This window comes from Ptiloglossa arizonensis, chromosome 10 (genome assembly GCF_051014685.1).
Source record: "Ptiloglossa arizonensis isolate GNS036 chromosome 10, iyPtiAriz1_principal, whole genome shotgun sequence".
NCBI classification, from domain to species: domain Eukaryota; kingdom Metazoa; phylum Arthropoda; class Insecta; order Hymenoptera; family Colletidae; genus Ptiloglossa; species Ptiloglossa arizonensis.
This window is the reverse complement of record NC_135057.1, coordinates 15,412,881-15,430,316: the sequence shown is the minus strand read 5'-3', so window position 1 is coordinate 15,430,316 and position 17,436 is coordinate 15,412,881. Positions and strand designations below refer to the sequence as shown.

At 47.6% G+C, this 17,436-nt stretch overlaps 1 protein-coding gene and 1 long non-coding RNA gene across 3 annotated transcripts in view; one reads left to right on the top strand and one right to left on the bottom strand.

Annotated features, from left to right (window-relative positions):
* LOC143152044 (uncharacterized) overlaps positions 1-17,436 on the top strand; it is a 54,855-nt gene that overhangs the window by 16,977 nt on the left and 20,442 nt on the right. The window contains exon 2 of one of the 2 annotated variants that reach the window (XR_012993484.1): positions 1,337-1,686. The exons of the other annotated variant lie outside the window; for it this stretch is intronic. This is a non-coding gene — a long non-coding RNA (uncharacterized LOC143152044). Of the gene's footprint in view, positions 1-1,336; positions 1,687-17,436 lie in introns of those variants that run through there. 2 annotated transcript variants of the gene reach the window in all.
* Positions 1-17,436, bottom strand: part of Kon (chondroitin sulfate proteoglycan 4-like protein) — a 40,866-nt gene that overhangs the window by 22,284 nt on the left and 1,146 nt on the right. The window contains exons 2-3 of the mRNA XM_076321705.1: positions 10,140-10,303; positions 313-544 (exon numbers count right to left, since the gene is read on the bottom strand). Coding sequence (XP_076177820.1) covers positions 313-544; positions 10,140-10,303 — 396 coding nt within the window. The remainder of the gene's footprint in view (positions 1-312; positions 545-10,139; positions 10,304-17,436) is intronic.

The window sequence follows — 17,436 nt, the reverse complement described above, 5'->3', positions numbered from 1 at the left end:
TATAGGAAATAATTGCACACGGTAACGAATTATTTTATTTCCACGGTGTTCGGAACAGATCGCTCGAACGTTACGAAAGAAACATTCTTTGACGAACGTTCGAGGTTCGTTGAAATATTTCGAGACTGCCTCGAGTCGTGACTGTTGCTCTCTGGTTTCGAGTTACGCGATTCGAAAGCGGTCCGGTGCGATATTCGAATATTCTCGAGTCACAGTTTCGAACGGTGGCGTCGCCACTCGCTCTCGTGAACGAGTACGGTCACGTGGCGGTACAATTTATCCGGGTGAGTCAAGCCTGCTGGGGCGTCTTACCTAGAAATAGCTTGTTGAAGTCACCCCGTCCCCCGATGAAGACGCCATAGTGTATGTTCAGCTCGAAGAAAGATCCCGGCAGCGGAGATTTCGTCGTGTGTATAACGTCGATTTGCAGCGTGATGTTCGCCTGTCGTCTGGTCAGGTTCACCTCGTGCCAGCTCAGGTCGTTCAATGTCAGCCCATGGGCGCTGGTCATCTCTCTCTCGCCCGCCCCAAGATTGATATGAACCTGCGGTGAGAAAACAAAGAAACAAATCGCGGAGAAGAACTCCTCTCGAATTACCAGATCGGGAACGCGAATAGTTCCGGAAACTACGAAAGCGTCGATAACGCTTCCAAACTCCGCGATAACTTTCTCAGGGTTGGTGATTATTCTTCGTAGATGGGGAGTTCACCGAGAAAGATATAATATTTCTGAAAACGTCTCCGTGAAAAGATTCGAGTCCCGCTCGAGTGATATTTCTCGTAATTTCCCGAGACCTCGAAAGGAAACTCGACGTTCAAACGACCCCGTTTTTCAACTATTTCCGTTCGAGCCACGATCTTCCGATTCGAATCCGGAGATTCGTTCGCGATTTCCCCGAAAGTCGCGCGAAAACGTTACTCTTTTTCGAAACGTATTCGCAAAGAACAGCAGAGCGACCCGGTTCATCGTGGACACCTAATCTCTTCTTTATTTAGAAGAGCGGCGCTCGGCGCCCGGGGTCGACTTCTAAGTGAATTAGAATAAAAATTAGCATCCATTTAAGGGACGTTAGGTTGTTTAAACGCAGGTAGGAGAATTTCTGTTTCGGAGGCGGAACGGAAAGCGGCCACGCTAATCCCCCGGGCATCGTTAAAAAGAAACAGTTGATACCGAGAAGAGTAGCTAGTGCATTTTATTAATCCGTAGCTCGGCCCTTTCACGCGGGTCGCCGCGGCGCCCGCAAACGGCCCGGGGATTATACGCGTGCTTCTTCTTTTTTTTTTTCTTCTTCTACTTTTTTTTTTCACCTTTCTTTTTTCATTCCCTTTTTTCCAGGCCGTCTTGGAGCTGGCATTATAAGGCCGGTTCGAGTAATGCATTATCGAGTTAGTGGGTTGGCGCGCGACACGCTTTAGCGAGAGAGACGAAGCGGCAGCCTCTGATAAAGAGTCTTTAATCGCGACCTAAATCGAGCCCGCTCGAGACTTATAGCGTACCAGCACGATGTCTTCGTGTACCTTCTACGATCCGACCACCTGGTTGATCTTCTATAGACGATCGAGCTACGACGTTGTCGACCACGTCAACAACAACGCCCTCGCTGCCCCGAACGAGTACGACGATCGAGCCGGCCGGTATCTTAATGAAAAGTCGATCGTTTCTATAGGAGTTAAATAAAATTTTCACAAGCCACTCCAGCGGTATCCAATTTCCTCGGCCTATCGGTTACCGGTGGCTCCAAGACCTGGACACGACGCAGCCTTTGACGATAGAACATTTTATTTGCAACGAAACGTTCCACGTAGCCATCTAATCTGGCCGATATTGTTCGCGGTAATAGGCGGTGGCTAACATTCCGACGTCATTTTCTAAAATTGCTCTCCGGTCCTACCCGGCTTATCTGTTATTCAATTACTCGCTAACGACGGGTATCTTCTCATCGCCTATAAATTACGGTGACTATGATTGGTATCGACGGTTCCGCTCGAGTCTTCCACGGGATCGATCTCCTAATAAAGGCGCGAGCTTTTCCGAGTTGCAAGTTCAGTCGGTGGTAGCGCGATGTCCGATGACTATGCAGAAGCCCATTAATATGTATAAGCGCGAGGGACACGACACTTCATCGAGTGTAAACGCGAATCTATACGTTTCGAAGGTCGACCGGGCCTTCGGTGCATTATCGATGCGGCAGCGATTGGAAAACGGAGCAACGATCGAATATTCGATCGGTCGATTGCCGAAACGAAAAGAAAAACCTTCTTTTATTTCTTTTCTCGCGACTACCGATACGGAAACGTATGTTTCGTCGTCGAGTTTCGACGAAAAACGCGCACGATCGATTAACGTTACTCGACGCGACGATGGAATTACGTTTAAGCGAGAACGAGGCGCGTCGTCGAAACCGATCTCGGTTCGTTCAATTTCAAAGAAATTTCCCGTTGTTCGAATTCGTTCGATGCAACCAGCCGACGAAGAATCGTCCTCGTGCATTCTTGTTTGTTCGAACGTACGCGTACGTATTACAGTTTACGTAAATCGAGCGAAACGGCCGATCGAATCGTTGGGAATTGCACGAACCGATTAGAACGTCGGGGCTCTCGATCGGTGTCTCGGGGAATAATCTGGGAATAATCCCGAAGACGGAAGAGGCTTTAAACGAGCAGAACCGCGGCGAGAGGCGAAGCTCGTCGACGATGAGGCACACGAGACTGTAACGACTCCATTGCACTTTTTGCCACGGTCGTTTATCCCGTTCTCATCCTCCTTAACGATCTTCTTAACAAATTTAATTAAGCTCAGACACGGTCCTCCCGCGTCTCGGTCCGCGGACTTAGCCCTTCGCGAAATTAGATTCGCGCGGTTTTCACGCTGGATTCGCGCGACTCGAGCGGTAGACGGCATTTCCCCTGCACCCCTAATGCACTTAGATGGTATTTTAGCGCTGCGTCACGACACTGGATTACGCGAATTACCGTCTCTCAAGGTCGAAACGAAAGAAAACGCAGCGGACGTCTATATCCCGTGTTGGATACGTTCGCGCCGGGATCGTTGCATAATAAATGAAAAGTCTCGATAAATAATGCTCACGGCGATGCTACAGTTCGAACGTGTCTCGCTTATCCGATCTTCGAGTAACGTCGAGTATCGAACCCAACTCCGAACACTCGATTACATGAAGATGTCTCAGAGCAACCGGGTAGCTTTCTTCCCGAACCAGATTCGCGTTTTTAAACGGCTCGTAAACGCACGGAACAATTTTCATCCTCCTTTCGTCGCACTTTACCGATTTTCCAAGCTGCGTACTTACTCACCTATCCGCGTTTGTTTTTTCTCAATTTACTTTCTCGATACCTTCTCGATACCTTCTCGATACCTTCTCGATACCTTCTCGATACCTTCGTCGAGTTTCACGCGTCTTTAGCCGACGATGAATCCGGATCTATTTTAATCCCCAGGTTGAAAAACAATTGGATAAAATTTTTAATCCAGAACAGCCCCCGTGGTGCAAAGCTTTAGCGTTTGGTAAACGGTTCGATTGTTTTTCAATTTTCCGTATTAGTTACCGAGATAGTCGGTGTTTTCGAGTTTTTCGACGAATCGGACACAAACGACCGAGAGTGCTAAGTTGTAACTGCGTAATGGAGGGCTATTAGAGCAATTAAACCGGGTACCTTCGTGCAGGTGTGTATTCGGAGTCGCTTTGTAGGATCAAAGAGGGTTCGAGACCCCTTTCTCCGGTTACCGGTATACCTCCGCTTTCTAAACTTTAAGCCGCGTCCTTCCAGCCAATCGGAAACTAAGGTTTCGTGCGATCGCGACCACTCTGCGGATTAACTTGTAAAAGATCATCTGTCCAGTGGTCTGGAACGACGACTTAGTTTATCGTGCATTCTTTCCGTTTCGCACACCTTCGAGCTAGCTCGCACGTATCGATTTACGTTCGAATGGCTCGATTAACTTCGAGCAATCTGCACCGTGAAATATCGCGATTTCTAAGGCATCGTGCGTTGCGCGTCGCTGGTTCAGAATTCAACCTCTTCCCGGCGAGGAGAATAACAATTCGAGGGCAGAAATACGCCTCGCGAGCGAGCAAGCAAGCGAGCGAACGAGTAAGCGAGCGAGCTCGAAGCCATTGCGTTTAAAATCAACGGACAAATAATTTATTGCCGCGAAGCGACAACGAATAGGAAATATCGCGCGAACCGAATCGGTTAATTAATCCAGTTCATCAGCGAGAAAAGTATGGAAAATTACCGGGGAGCTGTTTCAATTACGGCTACAGAGCGTAACGTAATCCGTGAAATTCACCTTGGCTTTGAATCCGGAATTAAAAAGTTTTTATAAACGTGTATCCGATTAAACGTTGTTCCGAAGTTGGAGGCATTTACGAATTTAATTTTCTCGTAAACAGAGTCTTCTATGGAAGAAATTTCCACGTTCCACGTTTTCGATTTACTTATTCTCCGGATAATTACCGTGCCTCGCTCAAGACCAATTAACAAGATTGAACGGCGAAACGACGGGGCTGCAAAATTTATTTCAAACGAAATACTGCTGGGTGGATTATCCAACGAACATGTACAATGTTACATCGACGGTACGATTCATATTTCACGACGGTAGTCCCACAAGTATACGACGTGACGTATAGACGACATTAGAGGCACAATTAGAGGCATTTACGAATTTCATTTTCACACAAACAGTCTCGTATAGAAACAATTTCGTTCCACGTTTTCGATTTACTTATTCTCCGGGTAATTACCGTCTCTTACTCAAGACCAATTGGTAAGATTGAACGATGGGCCGAAAAATTTATTTAAAATTCTGATTGGTAGATTACAGAATATAGAATATAGATTATAGAACAGGTAGATTATAGAATATTCATTCTAACGAATATGTACAATGTTATATCCACGGTACGATTCATATTTTCCGAGGGTAGTTCCAGAATTACCCGATCTGACGTATAGATGGAGTTAGAGGTCTAGTTAGAGGCATTTACGAATATAATTGTTCAAATTGTAAACAGAGCCACGAGTAATCAACCTGATGCATAGATGGCGGTAGTTGTTCGAAAAAAGAAACGACCAAGGGTGGAAAGTACCGGTGTCCCGAAGCTTAAGTTCGTAGCGTAGAATTTGTTCCCTCTGGTTATGTACTTTCGAGGCACGATCGAAGAAAACGGAGCATTTCACGCTCGCGGCAATTTAATAACAACACCGGCGGCTAATAAGCGGAAATATTTCAAGCGTTCTTGGTTTATTGCTACTTACCGGGCGTTTGTCGTGCCGCGAACGCGACACCGGGACATAATACATCGGAATTAGCGTTAACGAGTCGTGGAAGATATGAAGCCGGTTATATTAATCGTCATGAAGCTGTGTGTACCGCGGTGGGGTTTCCCCGCGTTCTGTCGTTGGCGATTCTTCTCACGAAATCGTAATTTGTAACCGGAGCTCGTCGACGATTATTACCTAAGAGTAAAGCGTCCCTTCCGGGCGTCTGCGTCCCCGGTGCATCGTTGTTCGTCGTAATGCAACCAGTGCGCTCGGCAGAGCCGTTTAATTTCAGCGCGGCGAGATATTCGTTACACACGGCGTCGCGGCGTCACGACGTCATGGGCGATCGTTAATAACGTTCTCGTTAATGCGCGGGGAAACACTCTCGCGGCTGCGGAGCTGCCCCGTTCGTTCGATCGCGGGATTCTTCCTGCCCGGTATCGACCGCGGCGTCGAAATTAATCTTGGTCACGGCACGGAATCGCGATCGGATCCCATCGCGACGGAAATTGAGACGCGGCGAGGGCCAGAACCGGAAACGCGACTTTTTAATGCATCGCGACCCGAATCCGATGCTCGTCTCTGGTCGAAAAACAAACGCGGTTGTTTCGCACGAAGGTGATACTTTTTTTCACGAATTTCAAACTTAGTGTAATATTTACGAAAATCGAGGTACACTTTTAATATCGAATAATACTCATCCGTAAATAAATATTGTTTATAATCGGATTCTGTTCGAAAAACAAACACGGTTATTAGTCACAAAGATAATAGTTTTTTGCCGAATTCATATTTTGCGAGGGTAGTCCCAGAATTACCCGATCTGACGTATAGATGGGGTTAGAGGTGTAGTTAGAGGCATTTACGAATTGAATTTTTCTAATTGTAAACAGAGCCGCAAGTAATCGACCTGATGCAGAGATGGCGGTAGTTGTTCGAAAAAAAGAAACAACCAAAGGTGGAAAGTACCGGTGTCCTAAAGCTTCAGTTCGTAGCGTAGAATCTGTTCCCTCTGGGAACAACCATAGGCAATCTTACCTAGTGTAATATGTACGAAAATCGAGGTACACTTTAATATCGAATAATACTCATCCGTAAATAAATATTGTTTATAATCGGATTCTGTTCGAAAAACAAACACAGTTGTTAGTCACGAAGGTAATAGTTTTTTGGCAAATTCATATTTTGCGAGGGTAGTCCCAGAATTACCCGATCTGACGTATAGATGGGGTTAGAGGTGTAGTTAGAGGCATTTACGAATTGAATTTTTCTAATTGTAAACAGAGCCGCAAGTAATCGACCTAATGCAGAGATGGCGGTAGTTGTTCGAAAAAAAGAAACAACCAAAGGTGGAAAGTACCGGTGTCCTAAAGCTTCAGTTCGTAGCGTAGAATCTGTTCCCTCTGGGAACAGCCATAGGCAATCTTACCTAGTGTAATATGTACGAAAATCGAGGTACACTTTAATATCGAATAATACTCATCCGTAAATAAATATTGTTTATAATCGGATTCTGTTCGAAAAACAAACACGGTTATTAGTCACAAAGATAATAGTTTTTTGCCGAATTCATATTTTGCGAGGGTAGTCCCAGAATTACCCGATCTGACGTATAGATGGGGTTAGAGGTGTAGTTAGAGGCATTTACGAATTTAATTTTTCTAATTGTAAACAGAGCCATAAGTAATCAACCTGATGCAGAGATGGCGGTAGTTGTTCGAAAAATGAAATAATCAAAGGTGGAAAGTACCGGTGTCCTAAAGCTTCAGTTCGTAGCGTAGAATCTGTTCCCTCTGGGAACAACCATAGGCAATCTTACCTAGTGTAATATTTACGAAAATCGAGGTACACTTCAATATCGAATAATACTTATCCGTAAATAGATATTTACAATCGAAGATCGCTCAAATTCAGACAACACCGGACCGTATACGTATTTTCGACACGACTGAACACTTTTTGTAATTTCATTTTCCGAACAAACTACGAAATCCCTCGGATTCTCGCGTTGGACCGTGGCTGACTGTAACAATCCCCTTTCACTTAGAGCTCGGTATTTTCCCCTGGAATTTTCGCGCCTTGAGAGCGGATTTGTGATTTGATCGAGTCTCGATTTAAAGTCGAAAACGGTCCTGAGGAGGGATACGATTACGGGATTTCGCGTTACTCGGACGGTAGGAACGGTGTCAGCCGATATCCAACGATAATCGTAACCGCGAAACAGATCCACCGGTTCTTGGAAACATACCGCATCGAAACGATCGTCGAATCGCGGCCGACGTTGCACCGCTGCCTGTATAAAATTCTCGATCCACGGATTGCTCGGGTCCTATTCTCTCGAGCGAAGAACGTCTAAATGCACTCTCGAGAACAATACGCAACTTCCACCTTTTGTTTATACCGGAAACTGTACACAACCGTGAGATTCGTAGTATCGTGTAGTTAAGGGCTCGTCGTCGAGGCAGAGTTTATTGGATTCCATCGATATCGCCGTTATTCTGTTTTACACGGTATGCGGGGGACTGGGTGGGGGTAGCGCGACCATTTTCGCGGAATGTTTGACAAGCGACTGTCAATCGTGTTCCAAACGTCGAGTAGCAAATGAACGCGAAATACATTTTTCACGGTTGTTCAACGTGCGAAAAAAGCTTCGATTCTGGGAGCGTCGCGCCGCCTCGCAGTAAATTACGATGTTGTATTTCGCGCGGTCGCCGCGAAAGTTAAATTTGAACGCGTCATGTTTAATTCAATTAAAAATACTGGTCGTCCGACGGTTGGATGCGGTGATGGTGTCGGTGGTGGTGGTGGTGGCGATGGTGGTGGCGATGGTGGTGGTGGTGTTGTATTTTTTGAGACGCGTCCCGACCGAAAATCGCTCGTTCCGAAACGTTCGGATCGACAGCTCGTAATGCTACATCGTTTGTTTCGTACTCCATAAAGCGACCGCCACCGTCCCCATGACACGATGCGCGCGACAGGCTATTAAACGGAATAAGATCGAAACTTTTCGCTCTTCCCTAAAAAAAAGAATGAAAAAAAAAAAAAAAATAGTCCGCGACAATAAACACCGCGGCCGTTTAGTTTATAACAACGTTCGCGTGGAAACTCATTATCGGGCCGATGGTTCGGTGATTTACGGGGGAACTTGACGCCGCGAGATTGGCTCGAACGAAATCAAAGGGAGGCGTTAACTTTGCCCGATCGAGTTTTACGACCGCTTTTAATTCAACGAAACAAACAAACCGAGTAAAGGAAAAGAAACGGTCTTTGTGCCTCGCCTCGATATACTCGATTCGCTCTAGTAAAATGAAACGCATCGATTACCCTCGACCGCCCCCACCGTCCCCCTTATTTCCCTACCCCTGTTGGTGTGTTCGCGAGCAACGGCGCGCATAAATAAGATGCTTTTACTCGTGGAGTTTTAATGGCTCGAATAAAACTGGTGCAACGACGTGACGTTGTTAAAATCAAGACACGGTTTTTATCGAAGTTGTAAAACCACCTCGTACCTCCCCCGAGTAGGGAACGCTGTCATTGCGTGTGTGCGCCCGTAAAATAGTCCCTTTTTTTCTTTTTTTTACGGCACTCGTTGTCGCGTGCTTTAACCGCCGTTGCTCGGCCTCTTTTCACGGTATCAAAGCGAGTCTAATTTCTTAGCGAGAACGGCTCGCGAGGGGGTAACTAGCGATGGGATCGAGTTCGATACGAGCCCGCCCGAGTATCGATCAATTCGATTCCCGAGGTCTCGACACTTCGAGATTTCGAGTTTCGTTCCTTTCGATCGTCCGCGCGCAGAGCCGAGCTCTCTCCAGCGCTCGATTCGCGCGGTCTGTTCAACGAATACGAATCGTTCGATTCACGCGTACGGAGCGCGTCAAGGGTTGGAAATTTTACCATCGAGAGACTCGGGGAGAAAAAAACCGTTCGAGGAACAAATATTTGCGTTTGAAAAATGGAGGATTTGGCAGCCGTGACTCTTGGATGCGGTCTGGCAAGGACAGCGCTGCACGGTATCGTTCGTAATTATTCCGATTGTCTCTCCTCGCTGAGAAGAGTCATTCGAAACTCGAGCCGATTACTTTATTATTATTTTAATTTCAAATTTATATCGTCATTAGAACGAATACGCGACACGTAAGGTTTCGATGCGAATAAAGCGATACGATGTGTATTTCCTCTACGATGTAAGCAATTAACGTTTGCTCCGTTTCGCGAATTATATCGGGTTGTTCGGAAAGTTATTTCGTTATATAGAATGTATAATTTAATAAAATGTTCGTACGCTCTAAAAAAAATCGTGTCTCGTTTTCACCGAAAATATGACCCGACTTTCCAAACAACCTGATATAATAATATCGTAACGTTGTTTCGTTTTTACTCTGTTGAGCATCCGATGACACACGAACGGTATCGCATTGTACGTAATTCCGACTAGTCGAACGATGGTAAAACCAATGGAAAACGGTTAACATCGCACTCGCCGTGCACGAGTTTCGAGATCATAGAACAAGTAGAAACGATGAGTTTCGGGTAGACGCGTTAACCGAGTGGCGCCCGATCGTGGGATTCTACACGGAGAAAATTTCGTCACCGGTGAAATGAAATAAATATCCGATCGATTTTTGCACGAAGGTACCCGGCTCGAGTCGTAACGCGAATTTCGCCCCACTGTGCAGGACTCGACGCTACTTCGAAACTGTAGTAGCAAGCATGTCCGTGCTTGATCCCATTACTTAAGTGTAACGCAGTCCGACAGTCGTGTACTCGTAGCACGTGCGGTTGGTTAACGACCGAACCGCGGTCCCCAAAACAGAAAGCCTATTAATAGAAGCAAGCATTGAGGGCAAACGAACCTTCAATCTGCCGGCTTCGAGTTTGATCAGGCAGTAATCCGTCTTGCCGACGGCCAATAGCAGCATAGCATCCGCGAGATGGGTTCGGAACCGGAAGCTGATGTCAGTCGCACCTTTGGCTTCCTGGATCGGAAGATGAATGTAGCTCGCCCCGTAAAATGACACTGCAATGAATTTTCAGATATTTATTGTCTCGTTTTCCCGTTACGATTGTCTCGGGCTTTGTCACGGGTTTGCTCCGCTCGCTCTGTTCGCTCTGCTCGCTCGAGTCTCGATCGCGCGAAGTGTAACGAGGTGTTCTTTCGAACACGGCGAACGAGACGTACGATGTTTGCGAGAACGTACCGAAAGGTTCGAAATAACGCGAGAGAAGACAAGAGGAAGGGATCCTTCGGTTTGTATTTGTCGTAGTTTCGCGACAGTGGCGCGGTACATTTCCACGTTTCGTTCGTTGTTGCGCGATTCATTTTTAATCGAAATTTCTCCGCTCACGCAACGGGGTCCGTTCGTACGACCGTAATTTCGTAAAGGCGCGAGCACTGTCGCTCGCGACGAGGCGAGAGAAGAAAAAAAGGTACCGCGTCACGTCGGTGGACTCTTTGGTAAAGAACATTTTTCGCGTCGCGAACGTACGTCCGGTTTAATTATTCGAAGTTTACTCGAAACCCGCTTCAACGTCGCTTACCTCCGTCTTGGGGTATTTCAGGTTACGCTCCGGGAGATTTTCTTTGAAAAATATTTGATACCCCTTTCGGTGGAGAGAAGAGAAAATTGCGGCGAAGCTAAACGCGTTGCCCAAACGAGTCGGACACGAGCTGTCAGGGAAGGAGTTGCACGAATCTCGTAACGTTTGTGAAACCTCGCGCCTTGTTTGCCTAACGGCGGAAGCTCAAGCGTTGCCTTTTATATAATTTATCGCTTTTAGCCAAGGGAACGTAACCGAGCGTGAATTATTTAGCTCGCGATCACCGGATAGAATGGAAATCGTGTATTTTTCATAGACAATATTCCGTTCCTCGTTTCCACGCGATTATTTCCCTTGTATCGATAACTTCCGCCGACATTCTTCTCGATTCGATACTTCCCGACACTCGAATCTCGCAATTTCGTCGCCACTGTTTCCCTTCCGTACGATCGATTACACGATCTCATTTTTCTATCGTTCGTCTCGTCGCTCGGGTCCGTTTCTCGTCGGTTAAATAATATTATCGATCTTACATCTCGATTTAAATTCGATATCGCGGCTCTCGGTGAAACATGGTTTCGCCCTCAGGACTTCTGCCAGTGTTCCGTCCTTCTCTCCGATCGACAACTACGGGGTGTCTGTTTGCGTAGACAGAGTTGCCTTTCACGTCAATTCTAATTCACGTCATAAAGCTCTCGTACCTGTACGCGTCTATTATGTCGATACATCTATCGTTTCGTTGCACTTCTTTTATTCGTTGCACCGTGCTCCGAGCCGAGCGTTCGTTGCTTTCACGCTTTGTACACTCGTGTACTTTCCTATGAGTGTAATTATTATTATTATTATTATTATTATCTTTGAACAAACTTTTTAATTCGCTGTCGTTGAAAAAGTATCGAGAGGGAACGAAGCCTCGATGAAACAAACGAGCGCACCGGTAGGAATTCAATTGACGTTTCGTCGATCATTACGAAAGCACGGCACAATATTTCCCATTAGCGGATGTATCCCGTCGAGTCGGGCACGTCGAATGAAACCAAAAACGAAGAACTGAAAGGGGGGGTCTGGGGGGGAGGGAAGAAAAGAAACCAGGGAGAAGAACGCGATTGAAAAGCCCGGCAAGACCGATGAATGAGCGACTTCAACTCCTTCAAACGAGCGTCGAAGGAGGAGAGATCTCGCATCGTTCTGTACCGAGAAATCGGACCGCGCCCTCAGGAACTTGTAAAGAGTTTATTTCCCCGGTGGCGTGTAAATGATCTAAGAAAGCGTTCGAGTACGTGGAATAACCGCACGGGTCATTAAGTGCGAAGAATCCCCTTTTCTCCTCTCTCGTTCTTTTCGCGGTCGTTGGATCGGGGAGAACGGGGCGCGCGCGGAAACGTTTAACATCGATCGTATCGATCTCGAATCGCGTCTACCGTTTCGTTCGTGACTCGTCGATTTATTAAAAAGGTCCGTACGATCGTTACAACGATCCCCGTTCACGAGATCGAGCTCGAGTTCGAACGCGAGCGCGAGTTTGCGCGCGACAATTATTATTCCATACATTCGGGAGCGGTGCACGTTACGGGGGTTTTGATCGTTATCTCGCTGGACGAGTCATCCGTTCGGTTGCGTTCGAGTTAAAATTTTCATATTTTCATATTTTTCATCGTTGCTTGTCGTCGAATCGGCGAGATTCTCGCGTTAAAAACGAGTCGACGCGCGACCTCGTTCGTACCGCGTTTTAATTACACGGAAATTGAAAGTTTTCGAAAAGTTGGACAATTTTCCGGAAAGAGTGGATGCTTCGTCGCCGTGTTCGGAGTCGTTCGAAACGAGGGAGCGATAGCAATTCGTCGATAACGTTCCCGTACGAAGATGTAACGTCGAATTGAAAATTGTTTTCGGTAGCGAGGCGAACCGTGAACCAAGTCAACAGCGAGGACGAGTCTATTGCTTTCGAGCTTGGCAAAAATTGGTTCGGTGCACCGGGGAAGGATTACTATGCGAGCGTGGAAATGATTCGCGCGTGCAGACACGCGTCCGATGCAAAGCCCCGGTGACAATACGTCGACGACGTTCGACGATTCTATCTCGAGTCTCTAACCAGAAAGAAGAACCCTTCCTCCGTGTCTTTCACACGTCTTTCCATTCGTCGTTCGTTATTTTCGCGCCTCGTGTTTGTCCCTGCTAGCCACGGCCTAGAAATAACGAGGTCGTGGTCCTTATCCAATTACAAGCAGATTTTGCGCTATCGGAAATGTTCATCGGTCGCTAATTACCGAGATAATAGGGCACGGAAACGGCCAAAACGGTGGCCTCCGGGCACCGGTCCCCGAACCACCCCCCTCGCTCCTCTCTCCTTTCACCGATAAATGGCGTTCTTAACGGCCTGACGTCAGACGTTTCGACGAATTACCGAGTGTTCCCGAAATGTTGCGCCGAGCCTTGTCCACCGAATAAAAGTGCCGATATATTTCACCGGTGCGCGTGATCCACCATACGAGGCTTCGAGCGTTAAAATTTTGCAATCTCGTGAAGCACGAAGAAGAAATTGTTCTCGTTGGAATATTTCCTTCGAAAAAAGAACGATATTTGAAAATACGATGAACCGAGTATCGTGGAATTGGAGGATCGATGAACACGGAAAAACCGGTAAGACCAGAATCGAGTTAGAAGTTTGTAAACGACCACCAGGAGTGAAAATCGACGTTCTTAATACGTCTGCGAATGCATCCATTCGGAGGCAGCTTTTAACACGTCGGCTGCCATGTCACCGTTATCTAGGTGACGCGTGAGTTTCCGCAGGGGCCCTGTAACCTATTTCCGAGAACGAACCCTAATATGTATACTCGTAAACTCTTGCGTAACGTTGCCGTCTTTCGGAAGCGCCACGAATTACCCTCGTTTCTTGTTTCTCATCGAGGATACTGGCTGGACGGGGAAAACTGGGGTGGCAATCAACGCGTTAAAGTCGCTCATTGGCGGAAGTGGGCGACGTGGTCTCTTTGAGGCGAACGAGGCATCGCGACGTCGGCGTCTCATTGATCGTCGAACAGGTTCGAAAATTCCTCGCGCGTCCCGAATCGTCCGACACCCGCCACAATGCGGTCACGGAGGCCTTGTGTATCAGCAAACGGTCTCTGGTAAACATTCTGCCCGGTGTATCCACCGAACGAGGCTCTGGTTGCGATCCAACGATTAAGAGGATTTTTATTAAGCCGGTTTCGAGCTGTGCGGTCGGAACGGGAACCCGTGGCTTTCCTCGCGCACGCCTTTAGGATTTCGAAACGGAACGTCTTCCGATAAGCTCGGTGACTCTCTCTTTCGTACTCACTCGTCGTGAAGTTTTGCGTAATTTCGAGCCGCGCGAACGTCGCGGAAACCGAATCGATTGAACAACGTCCCGCGACGCGAGTACCAAGATCCACATTTTCCGCCGATGCGATCGAAAGACGTCGCGAAACGCGCAAGTAGAGATTTTCATCTGGCCCTGAATGATCATCAAGGAAGTTGGTAGTTGCTCTTCCCAAGAACTTTGCCCCACACTTGGAAAGTACGTAACATTCGAAATGATGTGTTACGCATCGGTTCGGTTCGCTCGAGATGTCTCGGGATCTTTCCGTTGAAACTTTCACCGTCTTCGAGAGGTAAAGAACCGAGAAACGCGATCAAATCGAGACGTTCGAGAACGTATGGTCGCCTCGTGGTGTCGTTCGATGTTTCGAGTACTCGGATCGTTAACACGTGCATCGTATCGTGTTTATATTTTCAATCGCGGCACAGTTCGCTCGGTATATTCCGAGCGAATCGCGAAGTTAACGCGTCTCTAGGTCGTTCTAATTTACTTTGGTGTTGGGATCGAAACGAATGACCGTCAGTTTCAACACCCGCTTTAAACATATCCATTACGAAGTTCTATAAGTTTTTGATACACACTCCGAGCCGTCGAGGTATCAGTGATTCCGTGATGCGCATACAGAGTGGCTCGGCAACTATTAGCACTTTAATTGTTTCCGAAACTATAACGGTTACGGGAAAATTTGCCAGACAAGAGTTTCCACGATAAAGAAGAGGTTACCGCGGTAACAATTTTCCTCGAGGATATTCTTTTTTTCGAGAGACGAACGTGGCGTAGTTGTCCTTTATTTCTCGAATGGAGTACACCGCGATTAGTTTCGACGCGACGAAAGAAATTCCTCGTCGATAGCGAGAGGAACATTTTCGAAACTTGGAACACCGTTCGGGTGTCCCGTTAACGATGTCGTTACGTTGAAGGAATTCAATTCGGTGGAGCAGGGTTTCGCGTACGCGTTAGGTATATTCCGCGAGACACCTGTAGGCGAAATTTTCCGCAACGTGGGCGCGCATAAGCGACAGATCGGTCGAAAAATTCGTTACATCGACGACTCGGTGTACACCGTATCGTCGCGCGTGTTTGCTTTTCGACCGTGCGAGGAGGGTGATGTACAAAATCGGGCGGGATTACGGGTCGGTACGTTTCATTCGTATCGACGATTATGCACCGAAATTTCGCCGCACTGTTTCGAATAGAGATCCTGGCTTTCCGGCGGTGATCGCTCGCTAAGCCAGCGGCAGCATTTAATTAACAAAATCCGTGGATTCGCGCCTTTCTGCCGAACAACCATCGGCGCGGTAAAGGGACCCGGCTCTTGAACCGCGTTCGCGCGCCCATTAATTCCACGAAACGAATTATGACGGATTAGAGAAATGGAACGCGAGATAAACGGGAAATTGATTATAGCCGTGTTGCCGGCGCCTATTCCCAACGTGGGCGTGCTTCGACGTTCGCTCGGATAACCGATCGACCGTTTCGATCCGATCGTTGTTCGAGGTTCGATCGTCGCGGAAACACGCGGGCGTGGAATCAAGACCGGTTTATGTAAAATCGGGCCATCGATAAATTCCTTTTCGGTTCCGTTACAACGAAAAGGAAGGGGCGATCCGTTCGGAGGGAACCGCCGAAAAGTTGCTTCCTCGTGTAATCCGATCTTCGATGCTCGATACGGTATCCGTCGAACGATGGATCACGTGGCCAAATGAAAAACTGATTACACGCGTATCGATCGGTAGCGGTCGGTCTCTTCGACCGTCTCGCGTTCTTCCGGCGTGCGCGCGGTTCGGCACGGTGAATTTTTACGGTTATGTTCGTGGAGTCCAAACAAAGAGCAGTTTACGACTCGTTCGAACGATTATTTCCAAACGCGCGCGGGATCGTTGCACGAGCTGTATCCACGTACAGAGCCGCTCCCCACCGTAAAACCTATCCTATCCCAGACTCGATTACCAGACAGGTGGAAAGGTCCTCCTGCGCGAGTTCTGCTTCGCGACGAGAATGTTTGTCGCTAATTACCTAATTCCATTAACCGGTCGAATGGCATCGTTATCCATGCTCGCGATCGTTTTAACCGATCGTACGGATAAATCGTTACGCGTGTACCCGACGGGGGATCAATTAATTCCTCATCGACGTATCGATCACCGTCCTATCGAAAAGGGACGAACACTGGGGGCAATTTCATCTTTTTTTTCTTTTTTTTTCCCCCCCCTACCTCCCCCCGTTTCAACGTAGACCATCACGATCTTGTCGAGGCGGAAAATCGCGATTCAACGCGAGCGCCGATCGTTCTTTTTTCCGGTTTATTCCATTTTCCTCGGTTTTTTTCCGCCCTCCCCTACCACCGGCGGAGCCGTTAAAGGGAAACTTTCCCGAAAGGGACGGTCCAACGATTTTCAATACCGATTTATAAATTGCCGCGCGTGTGTCCGCTATTTCCCGCGTAACGGATCGTAAAATCCGTATTACTCGAACCGTAGGTGAAACAGAAAGACGAATTCGTCGCTGCGAAGAATAAACGGTCGCGGAGTGTGTATCGTCGGTATTACGGATGATCGAGGGGCGGGCGTGTTCGCTCGTCTAGCGACTATCCGCGTACGCGTCCACGTCGCGGTGAATCGTGATCGACCGCCGTCTCTTATTACCACATTAATCCTTTTCGTTTCGATTTATTCCCGGTTGTTCTCCTATTTCACGGGCAGAAGTTGATTTTGTAATTAACCTCTCGATATTTACCGCTTCGTTTATTTTACCATCGAGCCCCGGGACGAAATATACTTTCGGTGGCCGCTGATTGACGAATCCAATTAAAAACGGGAAAATCCGTAGCGCGTGCGCGTACTCGACTTCGCGTTCATTTACTTCCTCTCGCTGATACGTTGAATCAACAATTACTAAATTACCGGCGAAATGAAAATTTCGCCCGCGGCGACGACGCGGCTGCCAAGGTAATTTAGTTTCTCCGGGAAATTCATTATTTCGGCCACGCTTAAAGGGACCCCGGTTTCTTGTTTCGCGACCGTCTCCGAATTCCGCGCGATTCGGTTTCGTTGTCGTTCGCATCGAAATTCGTTCTTCCGCTCCCTGGACGGAGAAACGGACAGGGTAGGAAATTACGGGCGCAACGTCGACGCGGAGCTTCGTCGATCTCGCGATCGTCCGGTGTTACCGATCGATCGGTCGCGACCAACCGCGTCGTCTCGCCTCGCGTTCTCCCTCGTTATTAGAAATCAGCCGACGCGTCGCGTCGCGGGCTCGTCCCCGTTACA